At 51.7% G+C, this 12,423-nt stretch overlaps 1 protein-coding gene across 4 annotated transcripts in view; it reads right to left on the bottom strand.

Moving 5' to 3' along the window:
• Window positions 1-3,337: 3,337 nt before the first annotated feature.
• NR2F2 (nuclear receptor subfamily 2 group F member 2) overlaps window positions 3,338-12,423 on the bottom strand; it is an 18,055-nt gene continuing 8,969 nt past the window's right edge. The window contains exons 1-3 of one of the 4 annotated variants that reach the window (XM_040493763.1): window positions 11,177-12,401; window positions 9,056-9,583; window positions 3,338-6,238 (exon numbers count right to left, since the gene is read on the bottom strand). In XM_040493763.1, coding sequence (XP_040349697.1) covers window positions 5,964-6,238; window positions 9,056-9,583; window positions 11,177-11,618 — 1,245 coding nt within the window. In that variant the 5' untranslated portion in view covers window positions 11,619-12,401 and the 3' untranslated portion in view covers window positions 3,338-5,963. Of the gene's footprint in view, window positions 6,239-6,260; window positions 8,674-9,055; window positions 9,584-9,747; window positions 10,069-11,176; window positions 12,416-12,423 lie in introns of those variants that run through there. The other 3 variants (XM_040493766.1, XM_040493764.1, XM_040493765.1) reach the window with 3 other exon arrangements.

Raw genomic sequence — 12,423 nt, 5'->3', positions numbered from 1 at the left:
TCAGCTCCAACACACGCTCTGTCACCCGAGATCAGCGTACCGCGAGCCTGATTCCAATGGCTCCGAACTTGCGGCGCAGTTTTGCACCCCCCCCCACCCCCTCCTCGCGAGCAGGAGGTTGGTGGAAAAATATAGTTCCAAAGGGGGTAATGATCAAGCTTTTCCTCTCGGAAGCCTGCGCCACCTCATTTCCCATCAGTAATCCCAATAAAATTAACGTCGTGGCTGCAATTGAAAAGAGGTGGGCCCGCGACACTCCTGAAATAACACACTCTCCCCCAGCAAAAGGTAAAAGGCAAAACGGCCCTTTGTTCAGCTAATTAACGAAGGCCCAACTCCGAAAGCAGATGTGTTTGCTTAGCTAATCACAAGCATGTTTCTTTCAAGGAACGTCATTTCGAGGGGGCCGCTCCGGGAGATGGGAAAGGGGGACACGGCACACACAACCCCCCCCCCAGGCCCTCTCTGCCTCAGGGGTCTCTCACCCCAGACTAGGATCCAGAGGCTGAAACCAGGCAGCCCATCTCTCACACCTTCTCCCCCCTTGGCCCTACCCCAGAGGCCAATAGGCACCTCCGAGCTCCACAGAATGCCAGGCCTGCAAGACGCGAGGGGGAAAAAAATAATAAAAGTTTTAATGACACAGATGCCATATTAAATGAGGCAGTTTTACAATTCACTTTGAATAGGACGCTAACTTATTACAAGTGTGTTATCAGAAGGACGATAAGATTTATAACTCCGAGAGTCAGCTTTTCGCCTTAATGACAATGGATGTGAAGGGGAGGAAATCTGTTCTCTATTAGAGAAGATGAGAGTCCCTTCCCTGTTTTCGGGCACTTACAGATGGGTCCAGGAGGGCAGATACGAAGCCCCTTTGTGTCTCCTTATGAAAAATTGTCTCATTCCCATTTGGCTATGAAAACGGGGCTCTCTGCTGGGTGAGCACCTCGCTCAGCTTTTAAGCTTGAGCTGAGAGAGGGCAAAACAGGGAGAGAGAGAAGAAGGGACAGGAGGCAGACACGGGGATGGGGACAGAGGTGAGGGGGTGGGGGCGGTCCTCAGCCCTCCGGTTTGTGCAGCAAAACTATTTCCCCGTCTTTCTTTGCCATACAAAAGATGGCTTTCCCCTAAACCAACACAGTAAGCAAACTTTAAAAAACTGGGGTCCTATTACAAACCAACGCCCAGCACTAACTGCTTTAAAATTACTGCATAATTAGATTTAGTTGAATTTCACCATTAATTAGGCAGCCGCACTGCAGGGAGCCTTTGAAATCTGAGAAAATGGGAAAAATCATCTGAAGCACGTTTTTAAAACCCAACTTCAATAAATCTTGACGAGGCCCGGAATTCACAGAGTACCTCGCTTCCCTCCCAGGCGGCTGAGGGTAGGGGTCTCCAGGCCCGGGCAGGGGCTGGCATTGGACGTAAGGGGCGATTCCCCCATCCGCTGAGAGCTCAGCCCGGGCCAATCCACTGTCTCTCCAGAGGCCCTCTGAAGACCCTCTCTGGGAGGCCAAATCTGTCCCACGGCCGGCCTCGCCCGCTCAAACCTATTAAAGAAAGGGGATCTTCAGCTGCAGGCGCGCTCCTGCCAGGGGCGCCGTCCACGCAGGCTCGCACATTTCTCGGGCCTGCGACCACCCGCCCGGAACCCGCCCTCCGCCGCTGCGCGCCCCCAAGTCAGCCCTCCGCCCGGAAAGCCACCTTTGCTGTAACTTTGACAGGCAAGCAGCAAGTTCTGCCCACGCCTGGCGGGGTTCGCAGCCCAGCCTCCACCCCCAGCTGGACCCGGCCCCGCACAAACCCCGGCGCAGCCCCTGCATTAATGAGCGCGAGCGCTGACCAGGTCTGTAAATACTGGCCTCTCCCCTCCCCCTCTACCATTCAGACATTTAAGATGCTTTGAGGATAAGAGACTTTTGCTTTTTCTAATTTGGCTCTTGTTGGGAGGGGAGACATGAAATAAACTCTAATTACAAGGGGGGAGGGGAGCGAAGGGAGAAGGGGACACTGCGTTACCAATCTTTCCCCCACGAATTCTGCTGCTCTAATTACAGAACAATCGAGGGCCGCACTCACTCGCCAGCAAGAGTTTAAAAGAGGGTTTTCTGCCTGCAGATGCAATGGTCTTTGGTCGCCCCCCCCCCTCTTTTTTTTTTTTTTTTTTTTTCTTTTTTGGTAACCAATGTGTTTTCTATTACCCGGCCCTGCCGTGCCTGGCAGCCCGGCGCTCGCGGTGCAATGGGAGACGCCATGTTGGCTCAGCTCATAGGACCAAGTCAAAAGCGAGCTTCGAGGCAGAGTTTCACACGCTCGAGCTCCCCCTGACCGCCCCCCGCCCCCGCCCGCCGCCGCTTCGTGCACACCCAGGGAGTGCAGCTCCGCGCGCCCGGCACCCCGGACTTTCCCGGGGCGCTGGCGGAATTCCGCCGCACGTAAGTGGGGGGCGGGGGCGGGGGCTGGGGGGGGGGGCAGGCACTTTTCCGCAGCAGCTGCCAACTCCAGGCCCCAGTCCCTGCACGCCGGCCGGATGCGAACCCAGGCGTCTCCGCGGAACCAGCCCCGGACATCGCCCGCTAACTTTGAGCCCCAGCCCCTCGCGGCCCAGAGAGAGAACTAACGCTGCAAGGCCGAGGCAGGGCGACCGCGAGCCGAGCGAACGGGCTACGATCCTCCCCCCCCCCCCCCCCCCCCCGCCTCCCGCCTCCCACCACCACCCCCAGCTCAGTCTTTCCCCCAGGTTTGTTTGAAAGTGGCGAGAAGCAGCGATCGCCCCTCTCTCTCTCCTCGGACTATTGTTGCATTTCGCGTCTAACTGGGTTCTCTCACACCCCCGAGCGCCAAGAGGAGGAGGGGGAGCGGGTTGGGAAAAGAAATAAAGCGAGCTCAGATCAGATGGAGGAGAAAAAAAAAAAAAAGAAAAAAGAAAAAAGAAACCAGCAAGGAAAAAGAGACACTTAAAGGGAAAGAGTCGCCATGTTTAGCAGCTTTTTTAAAGATCTCGTCAATTTCACACAGAACGCACTCGCTGGGTCCCAGCCCTCGTCTTTTGTCCAGTTCAGTTGCAGCAAAGATCTTTTGTTCTAACTCAGCGTGAAAAGAAAAACTTTCTTTAAATGCAATAAACTTAAACCAAACTCAAGACTCTAAACAGATCCTCCTCCGGCCACTCTAAACATATACAAGGGGTTTTGTTTTAACCCGTTTGAAAAATTTTGGGTCCTGTTTTTCTGCCTCGCAGACCCCCAAGCTCCTTGCTGAAACTTAGAGTGAGAGAGAGATTTCCAATGACTAGAACACATGCTTAAAGCATAATAAAACAGGGACTGGCTTTTGCTTTGAAAATCATAAATTATAATTTAATGCCAATAATAATTTACAACAAATGGCTGTTTACAATAAACTAACACAAAACAAACAAGGAAAAGGGCCTGTGTTTTACTTATTAGAGAAACTTCACACACTCACATGGATAGCACTTGCAAGAGGAGAAAATAAACAGCAACCGACAAACCTGGAACTAAAAAGGTCAGCGATATTCTGCCCTAAGTATGTACTTGTATTTCTGGATGTATATATCTACAGAAAGAAGCTGAGGGTCAGCTGGAGAACTCTGCTCAAATGCACACATCAGACAGATTTTTCTGGTCTACATGTATTGACTGGAACTGAGTATCAAAGTTTAATACACTTTACAAAATGATCCCCTTTCTTCCACCTGCCCTACCCACCCGCTTTTAAAATTGAACCACAACATGGGGAAGTATGGTGGGGGGTGGTGCTGGAAAGCCTCAATAAGAACAAAATTGCAAGCTCCCACACACTGAGCTTCCTCCAAACCAGGAAAAGAGAAAGAGGAAAAAATAAAAAACCTCCAAAACAAAATAGTTACTACTTCCAAATCAGCACACCCTGTAAAGTTTCCTTCCTTCTTTCTTTCTCTTCTTTTTCTTAATTTGGCTTCTAAGGACAAGGATCCCAAGAGCAGTACAGATTGTATCTACACAATCCGAAATGTCAAAATGTCGATGTGTTTTTATGTACATAACTCCAGTGGAAAAGACTCCCTTGACCTGTGGTCATGCTCTCACAGAATGAACGTAAAGGGGGGGAGGGGAAAGACAGGCCAGCGGCAAGTTATCATATATACACTAACAACAGACCCTTCAGCACTATAAGCTATATCACTGAATTTGAAATCCTCTCGACAACCAAGCTAGATGAGAACCACAGAGTACTTTTAAAAAATCACACCTACTTAAGGAAAAACTCACTGCAAACAACTGCCCTCTATTTACAATGCTGTGATTAGCTTGCTAGAACTGTCTTTTGCTGAACTGTCAGAAATGTACAAAACAGTATTTTTTTCTGATCATAAAATAGATACTGATCTCAAGATTTCTAATACTTTCCACAATACCTTCCCTAAGCAGGCACTTAAGTGTGACAAATATAAGGGCCTTTTTTTTTTTTCCTGGAAAATCCATTTTTAATTAAAAGGAGGATTAGGTGAATGGGGGTGGTTTACTATATCAGTATGGCACTTCCTAAACCATAGATAAACCATTAACTTCAGCTTCTCCCCCCCCCCACACACCCAAATTAAACAGGCAAATAAATACACTCACTAGTCCACCTTTGAACAAACTGAGGGGAGTAAACACATGAAAGCCCCCAGCCCGGCTCAGCGAGAGCTCACAGGGGCTCTTCTCGATGGAAAGACAGTGAGTGGGGACAGCCAAACAGATTTCAGATATCAAATAATATTTTAATTTCTGAATACTTTCAATTTTCCTTGGAATATAACACACAAAGACTCGACCAAACAGTTCAGTTATTATAACTTTTACAGTATACAGAAATGTTGCACTTAAAAAAAAAAACCTTCAGTTTTTTTTTAAAACACAAACTGTAAACTCTAAGATACTGAATCAATCACGTTACCTATAAGTGCCAACAGTGTTATTTTGTCATGCTGATTTCAATGGTATTTTTTAAAAAGGGAAAATATCAACAATTATAATACAAAGGGTTTGCAAATATACAAACAGATATAGGATTTTCATAACAATTCAAGAACTAAGCGGGACCCAATTCAAATTACAAAAGTTCACTTTTTATTCAAAACCTCAGCACGTGTCTTGGACACATTCCTTGGCTGCCAATAAATTCCACAGTTCATTCTCTTTCTTAAAATATTTTTAAAAAGCTAGGTTTGTCATGGTGTCTTTTTTTGGGGTGGGGGCAGGGTAGGGGAAGTTAAGTGTTGTGTGTGGTTCCTCCAGTTCTCAAATTAAAGAGTGCTCAACTTCACCTAAAATTTTTGGTCACCACTTGTAAGTGCGTTTCCATCACCTTTGAGTTGCCTTTTAAAGTTTTATGTCTTCCTATGGTATTTTCATGGACTCAGTTTTAATTCTTGCAGAACATATATTTTAAGGATACACAGTTTTTAAGAAGCCAAGATTATATCAAAACTTATTATAGAACCACAGAATAAACTGGTTTGGAACCAGAAAAGTACAAAAAAGAACAGCTAGAGGTACATAGACACAGGACAATTAATAATTTGGAAAAAAAAAAAAAAGACTTACTTTCTCCATTCTGCTAATTTTCTCCCAATCTCCTTAAATGCACTTTTAGCAATATTTTTCAAAAATTTACCAAAAAAAGAAAAAGACTAATTTCCTTTTTATACAAAAATGATAAGTAGCAAGTTGTTCTGACCGACACAGGAGTTTTTTTTTTTTAATGCATTCTGTAAAAGTTCATTTGACAGTCTTTTTTTTTTTTTTTTTGAAATTCACAGTCCATTAAATTCTTCCCCTCTCTTCGTTTAGCAAACTTGTAACATCCTTTTATATCCTTTCTTAACAGAAGGAATTTAAGCAAACAAACCAGTCTTTTGCCTTTTCTTTCTCTCTGTTTCACTCCCCCTTCTTATTTTGATTTCTTATTTATTGAATTGCCATATAGGGCCAGTTAAAACTGCTGCCGGACAGTAACATATCCCGGATGAGGGTTTCGATGGGGGTTTTACCTACCAAACGGACGAAAAACAATTGCTCTATGACTGAGGAGGAGACCGTGCGGAGGGAAGGGAGGCGAAGCAAAAGCTTTCCGAATCGCGTTGGTTGGTTGGGGTACTGGCTCCTAACGTACTCTTCCAAAGCACACTGGGACTTTTCCTGCAAGCTTTCCACATGGGCTACATCAGAGAGACCACAGGCATCTGGAAGAAAGTTTAAAAAAAAAAAAAAAAAAAGAAGAAGAAGGAGAAGGAGAAGAAGAAGAAGGATTCAGTCATCAGATTAAGAGGTTTGAAATGGGTCACATGAGGTGTGTGTGCAGTGCTTTGTCAAACTGCCCCAACCGGAGTTGGAGCAAATGCCAGTATACTGAAAACTTGGATGGAGGGGGGGGGGGGGGGGGTTGGAGAGCACGAGATGGTCCTGGGGGTATTTGCTTTAAAGTAAAACACAGCTCAGTGCACCGCAGGCTTTCACGCCACCAGAACTCAGGCTTGGTCCCTGGGAGGCCCAAGCAAAGTGCACTGGGTGAATCTGGCTCAAGTCAGTTGACGGACAGACAAACAGATGAAACCAAAACTGCCAGTGCTCCTCCCCCTCCTCCTCTGTAAATAAGAGTTTGGCTTATAATTATATATTGGGGGGGGTGGTGGTGGTGGGAGAGGAGGGCCACAACCTGGCCCAGCCTCTAGTAATGGCGTCCACGACCCAGCCTCAGATTCTCCCCAAAGAGGGCGACTCATTTTTCTCCAGTCTTTGAAACTGATTTAAGTGGCCCTTTAAAACTGATCTTGTCAGTTTAGCCCTATTGAAGGGCAGCCATGCAAACTGTGATCTCTCTGTTCATTTGAGCTGTTTCTTTTCCCCCCTTTTCTTCTCTCTCCCTTTTTCTCCTACCCCCCTTTATTTATTTATTTATTTATTTATTTATTTATTTATTTTAAAACCTAGTTCCCTCCCAGAAGAAACCCCTCCCTGTTATCTTCAGGAAAACACTTTTCTCTTTGGGATATGTGAAAATACAATAAATGCCTTTGAAATGAGAGGCTTCTCAGTGAAGGCAGCGCAGGTTGTGACCTGACCTTTTTGGGCGCCCCAGACAAGACTTGGGGCTAACACATGCATACTGTGAATCCTTAAAACAGATATTTGAAAACAGCCGCCACTACCTCCAGCCCCCAGAACCAGAAGACACATGTAATTTCCTCATGTGTGTATCCAGGGACTCTGCATGTAAAGAATGCATAGGTGTCTGTGGTCAGGAATTAAAAGATCTGTCTGCATTGGACTCCCTCCCTTTGCATGGGTACACTGTGTGTCTCTCTATGAATCAGATAAGAGGGACCTTTATCTCTTTGTGAGGCGATCTGCATTCTCCACACAGGCCTCTGCATTTTGCAAATAGTAATAAATTAAACTCTTACGACAGTATCAGGCATTTCTTTCCTTGAAGAGACCAAGGGTAAGGCTAAGAGCTAACAATGACATGGAGAAATTAACAACACCCCCGGTCGTCTGGGATCGTTGGCTGGGTGGAGGGTTGTGGGCTGGGGGTGAAGGGGGCTATGGGGTTAGGGGAATATCCTGCCTGTACATTTGCATCAGGCAAATGTTCTAGTTATGACAGTTCCCCTGAGAAGAATACTCCAGATCCAAGCCTCCCTATACAGCTCTTCCTTGCCCAGACACTGCCCTTTAATTGATTACCTAAGGACTTTCAAAGGCAGAATTTGGGGTGGCTGTGGGGGGAGGTTATGTGTTTAAAAAAAAAAAAAAACCAGCAGCGTATAACAGACAGTGGGTTAAGGACTCAGAACCTGCAATCGATTGAGCTAATGACTTGGGTCCCCAGATTTCCTTCAAACAATAAGGAAGAGGCTGTGAATCTTTTTGTCTGCCACGAGGACTACCCAGCTCTCCGAGTGTCCTGGTTACAAGCTGTAAAAAACTGCAGTTCCTAGGTTCCAAGCCCCACAAACGTCCAAATGTTTGTAATTCTTAATTGGGAACCTCTTTCCCCCCCTCTCAGCCACGACAAAGGGATCAGCTGACAACTCAGAAAGAGAATGGAGAGGGGGGCGATTTCCCCCCCCACCTGGGATGTGCTGAACTCAGCCTGGAGGCAGCCAAAAGGCTCAGGTGTGGCCCAAAGTGGAGAGCCAGACACCTTCAGAAATCATTTGGCCTCAAGAGTTAATTAATATTAGATCTATTACTCACACAGGTTAAACTACATACAAACGAATTCGATTTCATAACGCAGTCAATGATGGTTTTAGATCTCTGGCAACATTCGTACCCAGCCCAAGTTGGCATACGTTTTGGGTTGTCTGAAAATTGTCTGAAGTGTTTGCCTGGGCAGAGCAAGCTAGAGGCCAGAGTCTTCAACCCCTTGCAGACATCCTGGACAGTTATGATGCCCCCTTTTCTTCCTCTTGCCCCCTTCCTGACAGCCTTCCTCCCCTCCTGGCAGTCTGCATTGTTTTAATAAGAATATGATTTTGCAAACTGCTGCCCTCAGGTTGGGTTTGCCTGGAGCTCCAGCTCCCACTGAGTTAGCAGGCAAACTTTTCCCCTGCAGGGGCAAACTTTTCCCCTGCAGAGATGATGCCAGGACAGCTGCAGGGCCCAGAGGCATCTCCTGGAGACTCAGTCAGGGTGACAGAGAGAGCGCCCCCGGGGCAGAGGAGGCTGCACAGGACCAGCCAGCCCAGGAGGCCTGGGCCAAGGGAGGGCACAGGAACACGCATGCCAGTCTGGCAGGCTTGAGAGGCTTCCCCATGGCCCATTTTGAGAGCATGTGCCCTAAGGGACCTTCCCAAAGCCCCAGCCTTCCTCTCTTGTCCCCAGGACAGGCCTGGCGAGGCCCAGCAGCTCTACAAAGTCCCCGCTCCAGGTTGCCCTCAACAGTTTGGCCTTTCCAAGGGGAGGCTGGGCTCACTCTGGGGACTCCCAAGTTCTCTGGGCCCTAACTCTGAGCTAGGAGTCCTTGGGCATGAGAGGGCAGGGCTCCTTCCTACCTGAGGTGAACAGGACTATGGCCTTGAGACAGCTGTACTCGGCGGAGTCGACGTGCAGCGCTTTGAGCTTCTCCACTTGCTCTTGGAAGATCCGTATGTGGTCCATAAAGGCGACCACTCGGTCGGCGGACATGGGTGAGGCGTGTAGGCCAGCGGCGGCCAGGAGCGGGGCGACGTGGAGAGGCATGGAGCACTGTGCCGCGTTCAGCACGAACAGCTCGCTCCAGGTGAGGCGAAGCAGGGCCACCTGGTCGGTGATCTGCAGGTCAGGGAAGAAGGGGATGTTCCGGGCCCACTCGACGGCGCTGAAGAGCATCCGCGCGGCCAGTTCGCAAATGTTCTCGATGCCCATGATGTTGTTGGGCTGCATGCACTGGCTGCCGAAGCGCGACGTGGGGTAGGGCTCGGCGCGCAGCAGCAGAGAAATATATCCGGACAGGTACGAGTGGCAGTTGAGAGGGTCCCCGTTGGTCAGCGCAAACTGCCCGTGGGTTGGCTGGGTGGGCGGCATCCTGCCCCTCTGCACCGCTGCGGGGAGGAAAGGAGACACCCCGCCGTTAATGACCAGCCTCGTCGGTCGCCCAGCTCCCCCGGCAGGGTCTGCCCCAGCCCGACCCCCGCCTGACCCAGAGCCCGCACCGCGCCCGAACAGGCAGGCCTGCCCCTCTCGCCAGCGCGCCAGGGCCACAGACCTGGAAGTCGCCGGGAGCCCGGCAGCACTCCACTCAAGCCACCACCCAGGCAAGCTCTGGCGGCTAGAGCGGCACACTTGCCTCCGCGGCCCGCTCGGGGCTGGGCCGCCGAGGACCCAGAACTGGCCGCTTTGCCTCGGGGTCCCCGGCACTGTGGGCGGGATGGAGCATTCTGGGGGCATCTTTCTTCTTTACTGCTAAACAGCTGATATTTCTTATTGATTGGAGGAGAGGGAGCGGGAGGGGCGAGTCTGGGGGGGAGGGTGAGACGCTTTTGCAAAAGACACAAGGGTTCACCCCAGACGGCCTGCGGCCACCGTGCCACGACTCTCCCCCCAACCCGGCAGCCCCAGCCCCAGCCCGGCGGGGAGCCCCCCGGTGAGAGAAGAGCAGAGAGCCGAGGTCTGGCGGCAGCCTGTGATCAGTGTGCTCGAAGAAAGAGAGACGGAGGGAGAGGGCGGAGAGAGAGGCCGGCCGAGGCGAGAGGAAGCCGGGGAGAGGCGGGGAGCAGGCGGCCGGCGCCGGCGCAGCCCGGGTAGGGCCCGAGACGGCCGGGGAAAGCTGGCGAGGCTCGGGCTCGGGCTGTTATCTGACGCCGGACCGGGAGAGTCGCTCTCGCAGAAACACAAAGAAAGCCCGGCGTTCGCTCGCCCAAGCCCGGAGCCCGCGCCCGGCGCCGAGCGCGCCATTGGCCGAGCACAGCTCGCGGCGCTCGGCGAATTTCATATCACAAAGACCCAACTCGCGCAGAGCGAAAGCAGCCGCCGAGGGCCCCTCGCCCACCCGTCCCTACTCCTATCGCGCTCTCCTCCTTTCAAAAGTGAAAGGAAAAAAGAAAACAGAGGTATTTTTTTTTTTTTTTAGCAGAATGTTAATCCACGGAGGGTCACATGAGCGCTGCCCGGGCGGCAGCGTTAATACGGCGAAGTGCATAAAATTGCCATTTGTAATTTGAACCTCCTGTACAAAAGTACAATCTCAGGTTGGTGTTTTTTTTTTTTTTTGAGAGGGTGGGGGCTGGGGAAAGGGGTGGGGAGGAGGGACATATGTTGAACATGCAGGAAAAACAAGGGGGAGAGAGGGAGAAATCGAGAGGAAAGACGGAGAAGTAAACCAGGCTTTTAAAACAACAACAGACAACACCCCATCCCTCGCAGAAAGGCGAACTCGAATGAACTCGCAATCAATGCAAAGAAAATGAAACAGCCCGAAGAGAAAGTAGAGGAGGAAATCAGTCGGCCAAAGCATGCGGATTTGGGGGGTCTGGGTTCCAGTGCAGAACTTGCTTCTAGTATAAAACCCCTTTCAGCTGCAATACGAAGAGAAGAGCTTGGGGCTTCTGCGTCCTTACCCAGAGCAGGCTAGCCAAACGCACCCAGGGCCCCGGGACCCCAGGCGAGGGTGGGGGGGAGAAATGAGAGGCCGATACCTTCCCGTCTCATGCCCACTTTGAGGCACTTTTTGAGGCGGCAGTACTGGCACTGGTTGCGGTGGTGCTGGTCGATGGGACAGTTCCGGTTGGCGCGGCACGTGTAGCTCAGGTTCCTCCGCACGCTGCGCTTGAAGAAGCTCTTGCAGCCCTCGCACGTGAACTGGCCGTAGTGCTTGCCGCTCGACTTGTCCCCGCACACCACGCACTCGATGTGCTGCTGCTGCTGCTGCTTGTCGCCGCCGGGGCCGCCAGGGCCGCCCTGGCCACCGGCCGCCGTCTGGGCCGGCGTGCTGGCCGGGCCCCCTTGGCCCGGCGTCTGTGGCGTGTGCGGGGCGCCGGGCGGCGGGCCGGGCACAGGCGGCGCCTGCGAGGCCTGGCTGCCCTGCGAGCCGGGCACCTCGTCCTGGGGGTCGCGCCACGTGCTGACTACCATTGCCATATCTATGGGGGCCGCGTCCGGACTTCCTGCTCCCCTGGCTGCGGGCGGCGGCGGCTCCCGGGTCTCGGGCTCCGGCGCGCCGCCTTTTGTGTGTGCGAGGGTGCGAGAGGGCGCGGGAGGGCGCCCCGGGTGGCTCGGGGGCTGGTTGGTTGAGGTTGGTTAGTTTTTCCTTTTTTGTTTCTGCTTTTGCAAAGTTTTGTCGATTGCTTGTCTGGCCCGGTGTGTTTGTTTTGTTTGTTTCCCTCGGCTCAGCGTTGTTGGTTTCGGGGGGCTTTCGGCCCGGAGGGGAGGGGAAGGGGCCAGGGGAGAGAGAGTGGGAGCAGAACGTGGAGAGAGAGGGAGGGGAGGGAGAGCTGCAAGTCGATTGTCTGGCTTCAAGACAGAAGTAGGAGGCAAAAAAAAAAAAAAAAATCTCTCCAAAGATCTCGCTCGCTCTCACTCTCTCCCTCCCTCTCTCGTTCACTCTCTCGCTCTCAGAGCTGGTGTGCCGAGGAGTTGGAGTAGGAGGAGGAAGAGGAGGAGGAAGAGGAGGAGGAGGAGGAGGAGAGGCGACTGTCCGGGGGCCAAGTCCAGGGCAGCCCACAGTCAGCCATTCAGGAAAGCCATCGAAATCAGGAGGACTGGGAGAGCGGAGGCGCCGGTCGCGGGCGCGCCCAGAGAGCCGGGCAGGCCGGGGCGGAGGCCGGCGGCCCGCGGAGTGGCCGGAGCGCTGCCCGGGTCCGGGGGAATCAGCATGAAAGTGGTCCGCGTCGGGCGCTGCGCGGCGTCGTCCTGGCGCTGGGCCGCCGCCGCCGCCGCCTGCCAC

The sequence above is a fragment of the Herpailurus yagouaroundi genome, unplaced genomic scaffold (assembly GCF_014898765.1).
Source record: "Herpailurus yagouaroundi ecotype Mexico unplaced genomic scaffold, PumYag 185, whole genome shotgun sequence".
NCBI classification, from domain to species: Eukaryota; Metazoa; Chordata; class Mammalia; order Carnivora; family Felidae; genus Herpailurus; species Herpailurus yagouaroundi.
The sequence above is the reverse complement of the archived record's forward strand: the minus strand, read 5'-3'. Positions and strand labels throughout refer to the sequence as shown.